The sequence below is a fragment of the Takifugu flavidus genome, chromosome 5 (genome assembly GCF_003711565.1).
Source record: "Takifugu flavidus isolate HTHZ2018 chromosome 5, ASM371156v2, whole genome shotgun sequence".
NCBI lineage: Eukaryota > Metazoa > Chordata > Actinopteri > Tetraodontiformes > Tetraodontidae > Takifugu > Takifugu flavidus.
Genome location: NC_079524.1, coordinates 13,433,415 through 13,447,684, shown reverse-complemented (window position 1 = coordinate 13,447,684; position 14,270 = coordinate 13,433,415). Strand labels below are relative to the sequence as shown.

The 14,270-nt window shown below is 44.6% G+C and overlaps 1 protein-coding gene and 1 long non-coding RNA gene across 10 annotated transcripts in view; one reads left to right on the top strand and one right to left on the bottom strand.

Moving 5' to 3' along the window:
- The window catches only part of LOC130525487 (uncharacterized), a 6,782-nt gene extending 4,759 nt beyond the window's left edge, over positions 1-2,023 (bottom strand). The window contains exon 1 of the long non-coding RNA XR_008950503.1: positions 1,813-2,023. This is a non-coding gene — a long non-coding RNA (uncharacterized LOC130525487). The remainder of the gene's footprint in view (positions 1-1,812) is intronic.
- On the top strand, positions 1,452-13,491 carry LOC130525485 (far upstream element-binding protein 3-like). Of its 9 annotated transcripts, none has more exons than XM_057032307.1 (19): positions 1,452-1,609; positions 2,932-3,040; positions 3,561-3,591; positions 3,841-3,887; positions 4,519-4,590; positions 5,822-5,879; positions 5,956-6,118; positions 6,192-6,290; positions 6,809-6,910; positions 6,994-7,096; positions 7,200-7,300; positions 7,424-7,562; positions 8,067-8,227; positions 8,663-8,733; positions 8,816-8,901; positions 9,801-9,869; positions 10,146-10,217; positions 11,168-11,265; positions 11,339-13,491. In XM_057032307.1, exons 1-19 carry the CDS (start codon positions 1,517-1,519, stop codon positions 11,345-11,347), a joined length of 1,683 nt encoding a protein of 560 aa, XP_056888287.1. In that variant the 5' UTR covers positions 1,452-1,516; the 3' UTR covers positions 11,348-13,491. The 9 variants fall into 9 exon arrangements, with proteins under 9 accessions (XP_056888287.1, XP_056888286.1, XP_056888285.1 ...); XM_057032306.1 differs by having other exon boundaries at positions 3,838-3,887; XM_057032305.1 differs by having other exon boundaries at positions 3,558-3,591.
- Positions 13,492-14,270: the final 779 nt, after the last annotated feature.

Here is a 14,270-nt window from a genome sequence, read left to right as displayed (position 1 = left end):
ACTGTCCATATGGGTCTGTGTCTTACCTGCTGAACACAACATGTTCATGCCTGAACTTCTGACTATCATAATAAAGCCATTTGGACAGAGTGGTGATGCCATCGTGAGTTGGACCTGTCAGCATCAACACCTCACGCACCTGTATTTACCTGTGATGACCATCAGATATCAGTTTCCACATTTCCTGCTGGATGTCATAATTTGAACTAATTTTAATTTTCAGAATTTCAGCTCAACGAGATCTTGTCCGTTAACCATCTGGCACCAGCTGCCAGGGGTGTGGCACAGACGTCACAGGTCACAATGAGGTCATCATAGTTATCACAATGTTCCTGTGCGACATCTCACTCTATGGCATTATTCATTGAGTCAAAACTGCAGGAGGCAATTATGTTTGCACAAAATATGAAAAAAATATTTGAAATTTGATTTCGGGTCTTAAAGATCAAACTCTTCCTCCCCTAATATGGTCACTACATTTCTGCACAGTTCTGGGACAGAGGTTGAGGTTCTCCTGGCAACATTTTTAGAATAGAAGATAAGATATTAATTTGACAAATTCTGGAGCTCAGACCCAAATGTTTTTGAGGAAGCTGGGAAAATTTAGCACCACCTATGGGTGCAGTGCCATTGTTTTTGTGTGTTTAAATAAGAATAAAAAGGAGACCTGCTTAGACATTACACAAAAAGTGTCAAACCATTGCCAGGCAAATTTGGGTTCTAAAAACAATTTAGATGGCATCAAGAGACTGGAGCACAGTATGAAGGACTAAAAACCATAGAGCAAAATGAATACAATTAAACATTTCTAAATAAGAGTCAATTTCTGCAATCAGTGTGAGGGAAATAGTTCATACTTTTCTTCTTGTCTAATACAGAGCTGTTCATTGTTAATAACAATTGGTGGGTGTTGTGAATTGCAGACCTTCCTACAGAATATCGTGACCTTTGACCCACCATGTTCTTCTCGCCACCTGTGGAACTGCTACAGACACGTGACTAAACGCGGAAGCGGAAAGAGAGCTGCGGAGTTGCCAACAGCTGAGCGGCGACAGAGATCTTTTATGAATGCGAAGATGCTTTCTGTAGCGCGACAAAGTCAGCGACTAAAATGAAAAACGCGTGGTGCAAAACACGATCAAAGAGCTTCACACTGCTTACGTGGGTTCAGCAGGTCACGAGCCAAACTTTTTTTAGTACACGATGGCTACTAGACTGAAATATACCTATTGTACCTACCTACCATACCTCACAAGTACGGCCTGCTGCAATAATGTTGTGTTTAAAACAAGTCTCTCAATATACCGCATGTGCTTATATAGGTTCATCAGTGATTTCATAAGGAAGTCATTTGTGCCTTTCAATTCACACTCACACACGCAGTCGGATACACGTCTGTAGGAAAGAGCATTTCGGTTACTCCAAGTGCCATCAGAGTGAGACGTTATACCTATTGTCAGCATAGTTAGCAGCAAGAGCTAATCCGGCTAACAGCTAACGACTAGCAAGTGGCGCTATGATGGCGGAGCTGGTGCAGGGACAGGCCTCGATGAACCAGCCGGGGCTTAAGTCAGACGGCCTGGCCGACGTTTTACACAGGGCCCGGCAGGTAACAACTGCACAGGGGAACGGTACACACGGCGCGCCGGGCGATCCTGGTCTTTTTGACCAAGCCAAAGCACTTTTCTTCGAATTTGCCCGTGTTGTCCTACTGCTGCCCAGAACTTGTGCGCTCCGTCAACAGACACACGCACGCGCACGAACACGTTAGCCTGCTAACTAGCTCTGAAAGCAGTCCGGAGCGGGACTTACGGTCGTGTTCGGACACTTTGTTCGGAATGACACGCTCCGGGAATTAGTTTGTGGGGAGTTTGTGGAGCTGTCATCCAGAGGATAAGCGCGCTGGGACCCGGTCGGGAGGGGGTTAGAAGTTTGGCCACACGTGTCACAGCGGGGGGAAGACAACCTGTTGGGCTGTGGGACCGACTCACAGGCCGAACCGGAGCGAGTTTAGTGGTCTGGAACAGGCCGAGGATCAGTGGGGAGAGGAGCCTGGCTTAAAGCGCCAGTGCGGCCAAAGGGGCACAAACGGGACCCCCCCCAGACTGTTTACTGTAAGTTGGTTAAAACTAGGCTGCAGTTACGCAACCGTCTCACAGCCATATACAGCAGGCGGGAGGCGTGCCTGCTGCGTATTCCCCAGCCAGGTACGGTGTGTGTACTCGCAGTATTTATGCTGTACTTTGTGCTCCTTACCACTGCAGGACCGCTGACCTGAGACTGCTAAAGTGTGTCCCGTCCACATGCAGACAGGAGGCTGTGCCCTAAACAAATATCACCGTGCCTCCCAAACTTTCAGTAAACTTTCTGTAGCCGGTTTGAGAAAGGCAAACCTGCCCAATCACTAGCCTGGTGGTCAGCATAGCATCATGCTAATGTGTGGCGGAAGCTAAGGAGAACAATGGCAATTTGAGAATAATATGAGAGAATAATAGCTGAGCTTTTGTCTCTTTAGTGTGGAGGGGCGGGGCTTATCAGCTGGACCGCTGCCCTACGTTTAGAATTTTAGTGGACACTTGAGAGGCAACTGAGCCATTTAGAACACTAATGGTACACGCCGCAGATACGGCGTTAGCCCCACCGGCTTTTTTCTGCTGGTGGATGTTGGGATTCAGCTGCCAAAGTGAACAAACGTGTCATTGGGTTTAGGTAGAGACCATATCACTGAGTTATTTGTGTTCTGATTGTGTTGCGCGTCTTTAGAACATCTGAAATGAAGACATCTGCACTTTTAGCTCTTTGGCTCGTTTTAGCTCACCTTTAGAGGTCAGTTCAGACCTGAGGGGTCCTAGAATCCATTTGTAGAAGCCAATATGATGATGACTGAGGTTTGGTGATTCTGGTCTTCAGGTGTACAGTCTTTCTTTACAGATGGTTGGAAAGATGGGCGGAGACAGCATGGCCCACATGAACACGTCCTCAGCAGGTGTGGAGCCGGCACTGTACTACCCGGGTCAGAAACGGCCAGGAGAAGATGGAGGTAAGGATATTCTCTTTTGTTCACTAACACGTGGAAAAAAAGCTGCGTTTTGGATTTCCCGTATACTTTTTAAATTTTATTTTAAACTGGTCTCTTCCATGTGGACTGTGGTCTGTTTTTTTGCCATGTTTCTTTGTTTTTGTTACATCAGACATGATTGCATGATGTGCTGTGTTGAGATTATTGGAGCCATAAGGTGTATCGCACCTGATGTGCTGTGTTGAGATTATGGGAAACATCAGGTGTATTACACCCGATGTGCTGCATTGAGATTATGGGAGCACATCACCATGAGTGAAGGCACCATAGTTGGTCACACACCATAAACCCACCTGACTTTGGATAAGGGGAATGAAAAAAGCTTTGCCTCCAGATTCCACCAACAGTCTGTGGCCAAAATGTTCTGCAGCCACCAATAGGAAGGTTCCGTTCAGACCAGATAGAACCAGCTTCTCTGCATCTGCTCACTTTATTTGAAGACACTAATGTTTCCATTTAATCTGGCTTTGTCTCTCAGCAGGGAGCCAGCTCACAGCCATCGGCCATCAAAGGTACCAGCAGCACCATCGATCTGTCTCACACACACACACACACACACACACACACACACACACACACACACACACACAGGGTGCAGTCATAGATAAGTGTTTATGGATCTGCTCTCCTACAGTCATAAATTTAATCCTGATCATTTTGACTCACACAGTTTGTGAATTTTCTGTGTGTGTCTGTGTGTCTGTGTGTGTGTGTGTGTGTGTGTGTGTTGTGTGTGTGTGTGTGTGTGGGTGATACAGCAGGGTAGTCACAGAGGACTATAAGGTGCCAGACAGGATGGTTGGCTTCAGTAAGTATGACCTCTGACCCTCGAGTCTCTCGTCCTTAACATTAACTGATTGCAGGTCAGATTTGATCTGATTCAGTCCATCTCTTATTTCACCCAAACCTGATCCAGAACATGGTTGAGGGAGAACCTTCAGGCTGACCTTTCCTGCCTTAACTTGATTCAGATCCTTTCTCCAGAGTGAGGTTTCAGGGTCGGGGGGGTGCAACGTGTGCATTACATGCATGAAAGAGGCCTACATGAGTCTGAGTAAATGTGGGTCAGAAGTGGACCTTCGGTTTTTGCTCAGAGCTATGTTGAGGCCTGTAGGGTTCCAGTGGTACCTGTGCAACAGACCAGGACTCGGAAAGCTCCTGTGTTTAAAACTGAAGGTCGAGTAAGACATTGATATGCATTTGTTCTCTTAAATGCTCGGATCCTGACACGAAACCCACTGGCCTTCCTCAGATTCTACAAGTGTCTATATGTTTGAACTGTTGTGAGTGAACTACTCTGATGCAGGAAGGTCTGATCTTTTTGAGTGTAATAGCCATGTTCCTCACCCAGTCCCTGTAAAAGCAGAAAAGCAGCACAGTCAATATTCCTGAATGTGAGGTTCTGTTGTGATTGGCTGTTCTTTGGGTTCTCATTGTAGTTATTGGACGAGGAGGAGAACAGATCAACAGGATCCAGCTGGAGTCGGGATGCAAGATCCAGATAGCTGCAGGTGAGATCATTTACAGTGGTCTTCAACCCGGTCCTGCAAGGCCCATAATCAGCCAGGTTGTCCGTCCCACAAGGGTGACACCTGCTTTCACTCATGGCTCTATCAGAGAGATGACCCTGCATTGGGGCGGAGCCTTCCTTCATTAATTCCTATGGAACTTGCTCAGTGGTGAATGAAGCAAAAAACCGCTTGACTTCTGGGGCTGAGAAAAATGTTTCTAGAACGCGGGCCCGAAGACCGCTTGGGTTCTCCCGGACTCACGCGACAGTTTCTGTGGTCGAAGCTGCGAGTTTGTGACCCTGTTAACTGCTGATTTTGGCCGAGCTGCTGCTAATAGTGACTCAAGAGGAGGCAGCAGAAAGTGTTAATTATAAAGTATGTATTATAAATGTAATAAAATACAGTAATATAGAATATAATAATTTGAGAAAAATCCCAAGAACACAAGACTAATATCAAACAGTGTTGTGTGTCTGTTAGAGGTGCTGATCTGTGGAAGAACTCTACTGAATTAATATCAGGTTGTAGTTGATAGTTTACGTTGCAGTGATTAAGATGAGGTCTTCATGAATGCCCCTGTATTGAGTTATTGAGCTGTGAATGTCAAATCTGTCAATCTCTTTCTAACTTGAGTGGAGTCTGAACAGTGACTATATTAACTTTATGCTGGACATATTACTGATATTCATTCATCAGAGAATTAGATGTTATGAATTAAGCTTCTAACTCCACTAAACTAACCTGCAGTTAAGCTAATTGGATGGGTCGCAAATGAATGTGCAGCCAGACATGATCTTGTTGCTCTGATGCACATTCACTATGTTGAGAATAATACGCTAGAACTCGGATTAAAACATCAATTGAAGAAGGGAGCATCAGGATTTAAATAAGGGTAGTTAAAAAGTCCCTACCAGTAGGTTACTGTAGCCACAAACCATTTATGTATTTGCTGAGTTCTCGATATCTCTTTCACCATGTTAGCCAAAGAAAAAGAGTCTTTTGGCCCAGTGGAAGCAGATGACCAATGCAATCATTGTAGTACCACTGTTTGACCAGTAGGGCTTACTCTTTAACTTCGGCCGCACTTCCTGTTTCCAGCGTTCCCGGTTTCTGGTTTATATAAAAATTGGGACAGTAAACCCAGCAGATTGCGGGCCTGTGGGACTGGGTTGAAGACCCTGATTGGTATGACGCTGCTCCCACAATAAAGTCTTCTGGTTTGTGTTCTCAGACAGCGGCGGTCTCATGGAGCGGCCATGTTCCCTGACTGGAACTCCAGAGAGCATCGAGTAAGTTTTGGTGATCCGTGTTGACCTCCTCCTCACCTGATCTTCACCTCATTCTTGCTTGTTTGTGTGTTTAAAGGCACGCCAAACGACTGCTGGTGCAGATTGTGGATCGCTGCAGAAATGGTCCTGGTTTTCATGGTGATGGGGAAGGTGGAGCCTCAGTACAGGAGATGCTGATTCCAGCCAGTAAGGTTGGGTTGGTGATCGGGAGAGGCGGAGACACCATCAAACAGCTGCAGGTGATTGACAGGATGGGTCATATCCCTTTGGTGAAGCACCTGATGCTGATGTCACACCTGTGTCATCTTCCAGGAGAGAGCTGGAGTAAAAATGATGATGATTCAGGATGGTCCCATGCCGACTGGAGCTGACAAACCTCTGCGCATCTCTGGAGACCCCTACAAAGTCCAGGTACACAAACACTTAAACACATTCATCCTTGTACTTCTATCTTTGTGAGGACGTTCATAGGCGTAATTCATTACCCAGCCCCACTCTCTCACCTTAATCATCACTACTGACCCCTGACACTGACTTAACCCCAGTTCTAACCTCAACTTTAAAACCAGGTCCTAACCTTTAAACAGTCCTTTGAAGTTTTGAGAACCATCTAAAATGTCCTCACTTCTCCAAAATGTCCTCACTTTGCTAGTAGAATGTAATGTATATTTTGGTACGTGGTGTGGTACAAGTACAAGAATGCACACACACATACTGGGTATGTTTAAGGCTCCTGATCCAGGAGGGTTAGCCAGTCATCTTCAGTGTTATTTTCTTAGTTTTAGTCCTGAACTGCCGTCAGACCTGAACATCACAGAATCGATCATGTTCCTCATCATGTTTCTCTCAGTGTAACTTTTCATCTGTGATAAGTGACCATGCAGAGGTCAGAGGTCACTCCTCCTTTCCTCCTGCTCTTCTTCCTGCAGGCAGCCCGGGAGTTGGTGTTGGAGGTGATCCGGGACAAAGATGGCGACTTCAGGTCAGGACGTACAGACTTTGGTGCCCGGTTGGGAGGATCCAATATAGATGTAAGATTCTAATCACACAACTTTACTGGCTAACAGTTAACCCCGGTCCACTGCTTAACTTTCTCTGTGGCATCCTGCTCCAGGTTCCAGTTCCACGTTTTGCTGTTGGTATTGTGATTGGTAGGAATGGAGAAATGATCAAGAAAATCCAGAATGATGCTGGAGTCCGAATCCAGTTCAAAGCTGGTCTGTTTGATGGCAGATAAACCAGTTTAACTCAAGATTCAAAGTTTCTGTATGCGAAAATTAAACTGCTTTTAAACGCGGTTGCCATCTGTATTTCTTCCAGATGATGGAATCAGTCCAGAACGTGTTGCCATGGTGATGGGTCAGCCAGACCGCTGTCAACACGCAGTACACCTGATCAATGAGCTCATCCAGACTGCACAGGTAACACACAACTGTTACATCTGATTAGAGTTTGTAGCTGCTGGTTGCTTGTCATCAGATGTTCCGATGAGATTAATTTTGGACAGTTCTGGTTTTGATCCAGTGCAAATTGTGTGTGTTCAGGAGCGTGACGGATTCAGCTCAGCCCTGCGAGGTGGAAGGGTCAGAGGACGTGGTGATTGGACAGTGGGATCTCCTGGTCCTCTACAGGAAGTGACCTACACCATCTCCGCCGATAAATGTGGCCTTGTGATTGGTAAAGGTAGGAGATCAATAATTATTGATGAAGATGGAACCTTTCTGAGTGTAACAGAAGAGTCCATGAACTTAATCTGGACAAAACAACTCTTGACAACTGCAATTGTCAGAAATAATGACAACTGATGTCAGATCAGATTATAGAAGAATCAATCTACACAATGTGGATCAAATCATGATACAAATAACAAATATTTTTGTGACATGTGACTGACGTTCTGTTCTGTGTGTCTGAGTGTGTGAGAGACTGGGTGTGTGTGTACATGTAAGTGAGTTAGTGAGGATTTGTGTGTGAGTGAACAGCTCAGGTCTACAGTCAAGCATGTGTTTGTCCATCAGTTTCTCATCAGCTCACTGGTTTTGTTGGGACCACTCTGAACTGGTTTGTGAACTTGTCTCACCTGATTTGGACTGTAGGGTTTTAATTCCCCTCCCAGTGTTGCAGAGGATTGTGGGTACTCCCTCCTCGGGGATGGTGGTGCTTTTTCCTCTTGTGCTGTGTGTGCAGGTGGAGAAACCATCAAAAGCATCAACCAGCAGTCTGGAGCTCACGTGGAGCTGCAGAGGAACCCACCGCCCTCCACTGACCACAACACCCGGGTCTTCACCATCAGAGGGTCAGCTCAGCAGATGGACGTGGCGCGCCAGCTTATCGACGACAAGATCGGAGTACGTACAACAAAGGCATCCAATCAGAGTCCACAATGCTGTTATGATGGCATCGCTCATCACAAATTATCTCCAGCAAGTTAAAGAAGTTTCATGTTGTTCAATTGATGTTTGGTTTCACTGAAGTTCAAAAAGTGGACAAGAAGGAAGGGTTTTAGAGGCTTTTGTCGATGTGCTAGCTGTTCAGACTGTGACTGAGGAAGCTTGCCCCGGTGCCTGAGTGTGTAGCTCCAGAACAGCCACATCAGCTGCTCCAACGGAGCGGCGCTCAGCGAGGGTCCATAGCAACAGGAAGCTCAAACCTATCTTTACATGAAACACATCTAAAAAGTCCAATACAGATTGATGAACAATACAGCTAATCACTCTTTTTCTCTCCTTAATCACCACAAAATAAGTAGAAGTGCTGAACAGGTGTGATTTTGTCTCCGGCAGGGCTCAGGCATCATGAGCAATGGGGGGTTCGGGTTCAGTCCATTCACACAGGGCCCCACTTCACATCAAAAGTGAGAAACACACACTCCTACAGACGTACGTGAGAAATGAAAGAGGGGTGTGGCTCTAATGTTTGTGTGTGTGTGTGTGTAGCTGTGGCAGTGGCCAGCCCTTCCTGACTGGAGTTTGGGGAAACACCTTCCAGACCAGCTGGCAGAACCCTGGACAACAAGACCCTGGTAAACACACACACCCTTGCACACCCCCAGCATCCTTGCATCTGAACTGAACCCCTGAGCTGGACCTTCACCCTGGTTTAACCTGAACCTTCAGACCCAGTCTGAACTCTCAAAAACACCTCTGGCGTTGTCACAAAAATGTCCTCACTTTGCATTTAAAACATATGTATGCTGGACCTCACTGTGTATCATGTACAGGCACAGGCTGATTCTGTTTGTTGTCATTTTGATACATTTTTAGGTGATGAAATTTAGCCTAATTAAAACCAGAGGTCTTTTTGAGCCCTCATATCAACAACATGTTTCCACCAGTGAAAACCAGTCAAACCAGTGGTGCCTTGCAGCCACTCATCAGTCTTCTTTGTACCTCCTTCATGGTCCATGTTATAGCGCCACCAAGGGTGCTGGAAAGTGTCAGCTTGTTAAATACACACGTTGTTTTCATCCTGGGGTCATCAGACCAGTACTAAGTACACAGCTGTTCTAGTCAGATAAATCAGTATTTTGCATCACTGGTTTAGTTACCCTGGCAACAGAACAGTGTAGAGGAAAATTAAAGCGACAGTACACAACAGACTGCATATTAAAATACATCAAAGCAAGTTAGAGAGGAATTTAGGTCAATTAAAGCTGCTTCCTCAGCTCCTCTTCCTCACGAAGTCACGCTAACAGGCAGGAAGCACAAACTGTCCCCGTAAAGTTTCAGCTCCTATGCAAGTCAAACTGTAAAGTTGTGTGTGTGTGTGTATTTGTGTATATATATATATGTGTGTATATATATATATGTGTATGTGTGTGTGCATATGCGTATGTTTGCATGTATATATTTGTGTGTGTATTTGTGTCTGTCTCTGTTCGTGTGTATGTGTGTGTATATTTGTGTCTGTGGTCGTGTGCAGGTGCAGGTAGGGCTCAGGTGGGACATTTGGACCACTCTAAAACATGGGACCAGTACTATAAGAAACCAGGCAAGTGTTCAGTTGTCCAATCAGATCAGAGTAACTGGAGCTTCACACTGTTAGCTTGACTTCATGACCTGGAAGTGTTAGCTTTAACCTCTGCCTGCTAGCATGCTGCTAAGTCTTCTCACATAATTGTGCTGTGGTAATGTCCATTTCCTGTGGTGCTGATTGAACCAGTGTTTTCACAAGTGTGACTTCCACTGCAGTAGTGGGCGTGGCCTACCTGGAAGGACACAGCTGTCTAAGTCATGTCACCTGTAGCTTTACTTGTCTGTGTTCAAGGTCAGCAGAACCAACCTCAGAACTTAATGACGGACTACAATAAAGCCTGGGAGGACTACTACAAGAAACAGAGTATGACACATCTGTTGATCTGTCTCCCTGTCTGACTGTGTTTGTCTGACTGTCTTCCTGTCTGAGTGTTTCTCTGTGTCTGTCCCTTGTCTGTGTGTATCTGTGAGGGTGTTAGTTGCACAGCGTCTGTGATAGTCTGTCTCTAGAGTCTGATCCCCAACAACCAACAGTGGCAGGAAAAACTCCCCTTTAAAAGGAAGAAACCTTGAGCAGGACCAGGCTGACATGGTCACTGTTCTGCTGATGGACTGATGAGGAGGGAAGAGGAACAGACAGCATGTGTAAATGTTCACAGCAGGGTGTTAATGTGAAAGGTGCAAACTAGGAAATGGGAAGTGAGGAGAAGCCGTCTGAGTATCAGCCCGTGTCTGTGTATCCAGCCTGTGTCGGTGTGACCATCGGGCAGGCATCAGCCAGTCACAGGAGCAGGAGTGGACTCTGGGAGGGAACAAAAGTTCAGATTTCTGCAACCAGCATTAACTTTGCACCCGTGCTTCTATTAGCTTCCTGTGTTACACTCAAATGGTTCCCAGAACAACAAAAGCAGTTATGGAGACTGTGGTCAGCAGAAATGTCTTGTGGTTGGATGTGTAGCTGCTGCTGTCCTCCACACCTCCAAGCTGCTCAGGGTGGAGGAACAGTGATAACATGATCCAGAGCACCCAGGACCTTAGACTGGGCTGAAAGTTCACTTTCCAACAAGACTTTGTGAATAGCCTCGAGTGGACCAGCCAGAACCCTGATCCGAGACCTATCAAACATATCTGCAGAGAGCTGGACATCTCTGATGTCCCCATCCAGCCTGATGGTGCTTTAGAAGATCTGTCAGAGACAACCGTGCTTTACTAAAATGTCTTTTTCAGAGCCTATTGATGAAAGAATATTTAATTCTTCCAATTTAGCATAAGAACTCAAAGGTTTGTGTTGACCTTTGACCTTGTGCCTTACAGGTCAGTCGTCCCAGCAGAACTCGGTGCCAGACTACACCGCAGCATTAGCCGAGTACTACAGACAGCAGCCATACCTGTGGAACCCTGCCCAGATCCAGGTAAGAGAGGAAACTGTTGCTGTTGCTTGTCCTACTGGGACATCTCAGTAAACTGGAATTTGTGTGTCTTTAGGATCACTAGAGGCTCTGCCCCCATCACTGCTGAAGGCCTCAGATGGTTGTCGACAGCAACTGAGCCGGGGTTTCCTAGCAACACTCTGCCGCTTCCTCCTTCATTTGTAGAGAAAATCTAAGAATTAACTGAAAATCACGAACTTTTTTTAACCTTACAGACAACGTTGATATTTTCTGTGGCAGTTTCCGGAGCTCCTGGTCTCACAGACCTCTTCTTTCGTTCTCTTTCTTTCTTTTTTTTATCAAACTTGAAAAATAAGATGTATCAGTGTGGCTTTGAACAAAACAAAAATTCATCTAATCTCTATTTTGTCTAGTTTATTTTCTAATAAGAAAATTATATAAAGGCTTAGCAGTCCGAGAAAATCTGTTATTATTATTATTATTATTATTGTTGTTGTTTCTGATCATATTTTAAAGCGATCGTTTGTGGTGACTCAGTTCTTTATTTTGCTAGAGAAATATTTTAAGGCATCAGATGTTTTACCGTTGGATACGAAACTGTTTTTGTACTAAATTTTGCTGACTGGGTCTGTTTTTAATTTTACCTGTTATGTTGCCGTCTGGGTGCAATGACACAATCTTTTTGGTCAGATGTGTTTCTGGTGATTCTTCAGTTTTGATGATATGATGATGAATAAATGACTAATATCGCAGTGGAAGGCCAGATCTCTCTGTGGTCCAATACATAGCAACAACACATTTTCCCCAACGCGAACTTCACTTCAGAAAGGGGAATTTTTCAGAGGAGAAACTTTTATGATTGTTGTAAATGACTAAACTTTTTGTTTTTTACTTGTTAGTAGTCAAACAATGAAGTTGTTTCTTTTAATGATGCGTTTGGCTAAACAAGCAAATATTTGCAACGTGTTCACGTTGCTGAATAATGTCTTTTAGCAAAAGATGTGTTACCTCAACTTTGTGTTAGCTCAAGGAATGTCATGATTTTTCTGTTAACGCTGTCTTCCTGTTAGCTAAATTTTGGAAGGAGAAATGTAGTGTTATTATTTGTAGTAACAAGTTATAGGTCTGGTTAGCCATGCACAGCAAACATTTGCTTTGACTGAGCTGTGTCTGTTGAGTGTTTGCAGGCTTCTGCAGCTAAGTAGCTGGATTGAACGTTTTGGCACTCTGCATTAATATATTTGCTATTCATCATTTGTTGCTATTGAACATGTGTGACAGACTTGCATATAACATCTCCAGAATGTGATTAGCAGAATAGCAAACATCCCAGTGTGGTGCCAGAGTTAGCGAAACAGTTGGCTAATGTAAAGGTGAATACTTAAGCATAATTTACCAATTTTATTTTTTTAAATACAGATGACATCTGTCATTAAAAAGCCTTCTATGTGACTGGATCTTAGCAGTGTTGGTTGCATCCTGTGACACATTAAGCTGATCGGACTGATTTGTTGGTGGAGTCGGTGGCTGTTTCAAATTTATCTATTTTTTTTTTTTTGCAACCACAGGTCAGCAGCTCTGTCAGACTTGCAGGTCAACCTTTAGCCACGGAGGCCAGCTGTGTTTCTGTGTATTTGCTGCTAGCGTGTGTTGGACCACAGAGAGGTTTGCCTGGTGCTGATCTGTCACCCAGTTGAATTATGGTGGTTTTGCTTTCTGTGAATGTGATGATGATGATAATAATAATGATAATGACACCTTCTCCTTTTCAGGGGTCTATTTAAATCTTTGATCCAGTTCATTTTTGTTGCTTTGATATGGTTTGTGTAAAGTTCCACTCTGGCAGGTGCTCCCTGTTTAAAGTGTACTTTGTTCTGTTTAAATTGTTTAACCAGTTTCAGTGTGATGTGTTCTCATGACTGCTAGGCTAACAGTCTCCTGCTTTACTGTCTGGATGTGACCATGTAGGTTTGACTGTAATCAGACCACTGGAGCACAATGGGCTGCCGGTTTTGCGTGACCCTGGAACCAGTAGGTCGTCTGTACCACTGCAGGTTTAGATCTTCCAGGTCCTGAGCCCTGGTCCTGAAGAGGGATGCGATCTTTCCGCTTTCATGGATTCTGTTGTTTTTCTAAATTGTAATCTGCAGATTTTCTATTAGATTTTATTGATCAGAGTTGTTTGAACCCGAGCCAGAGACTGTCGCTGGCTGAGGAGGAGGGCTAATAAACAGGCTCATTCTTTCAGGCTCCTGTCTTCATGTCCTGCTGCAGCCAGGTCACATGACCACAGCAAGTTGTCAATCATCTCTTTATTTCTTTCATATCTGTGCACATGTCAACAAGATTGGAGTTCAACCAAATTTGTTTTTAATGTGACAGGAAGTTTGAGTCCTACATCTTTACAAATAAATTTGAACTAATGGACAGAAACATGTCAGCCAGGACTTCTCTATTGTGGCATTTCTTCAAATCTGATTCTTCCACTAAACAGATTTTCAAAGGAGTGCTGAGGGCATCAAAAAGCTGAGGCCAGGGCCTTGTCTGATAGGAGGGGCATGCCATCAGCCGTGATCTACTTCCTGTTTGAAATTTCAAAAATGATCGGCAGAGACATACATGATACATGTAGCATTAGCATGGTCCAGCTGCCAGATATGAAATGTGATGAGACTTTCAAACCAACATTTCTATTTAATGAGCTTGTACATGTCTGTGTGCCAGAAAGAGCCTTTTCTAATGTACGAAAATGGAGATTCATCATTTATTCATGTTCCCAGAGCGGAGACAGATGGTTCAAGTGATGTGATGTCATCTGTCATTAAGACACTAGCTCCTGTAATCACACACTTCAGAGCTGGCAAGACAGGATGCCATGAAACTTTGCATTTGTCTCCTTTCGCTTGTGTATAAAATTGTTTTTACAGTTGCACTTGGACTGTCCACCACGTTGTGGCGTCTGAGTCCTTAACTAAGGTCCATCTGGACAAAAGTCCACAACACAACGGAGCCTGGTCGATCAGGTG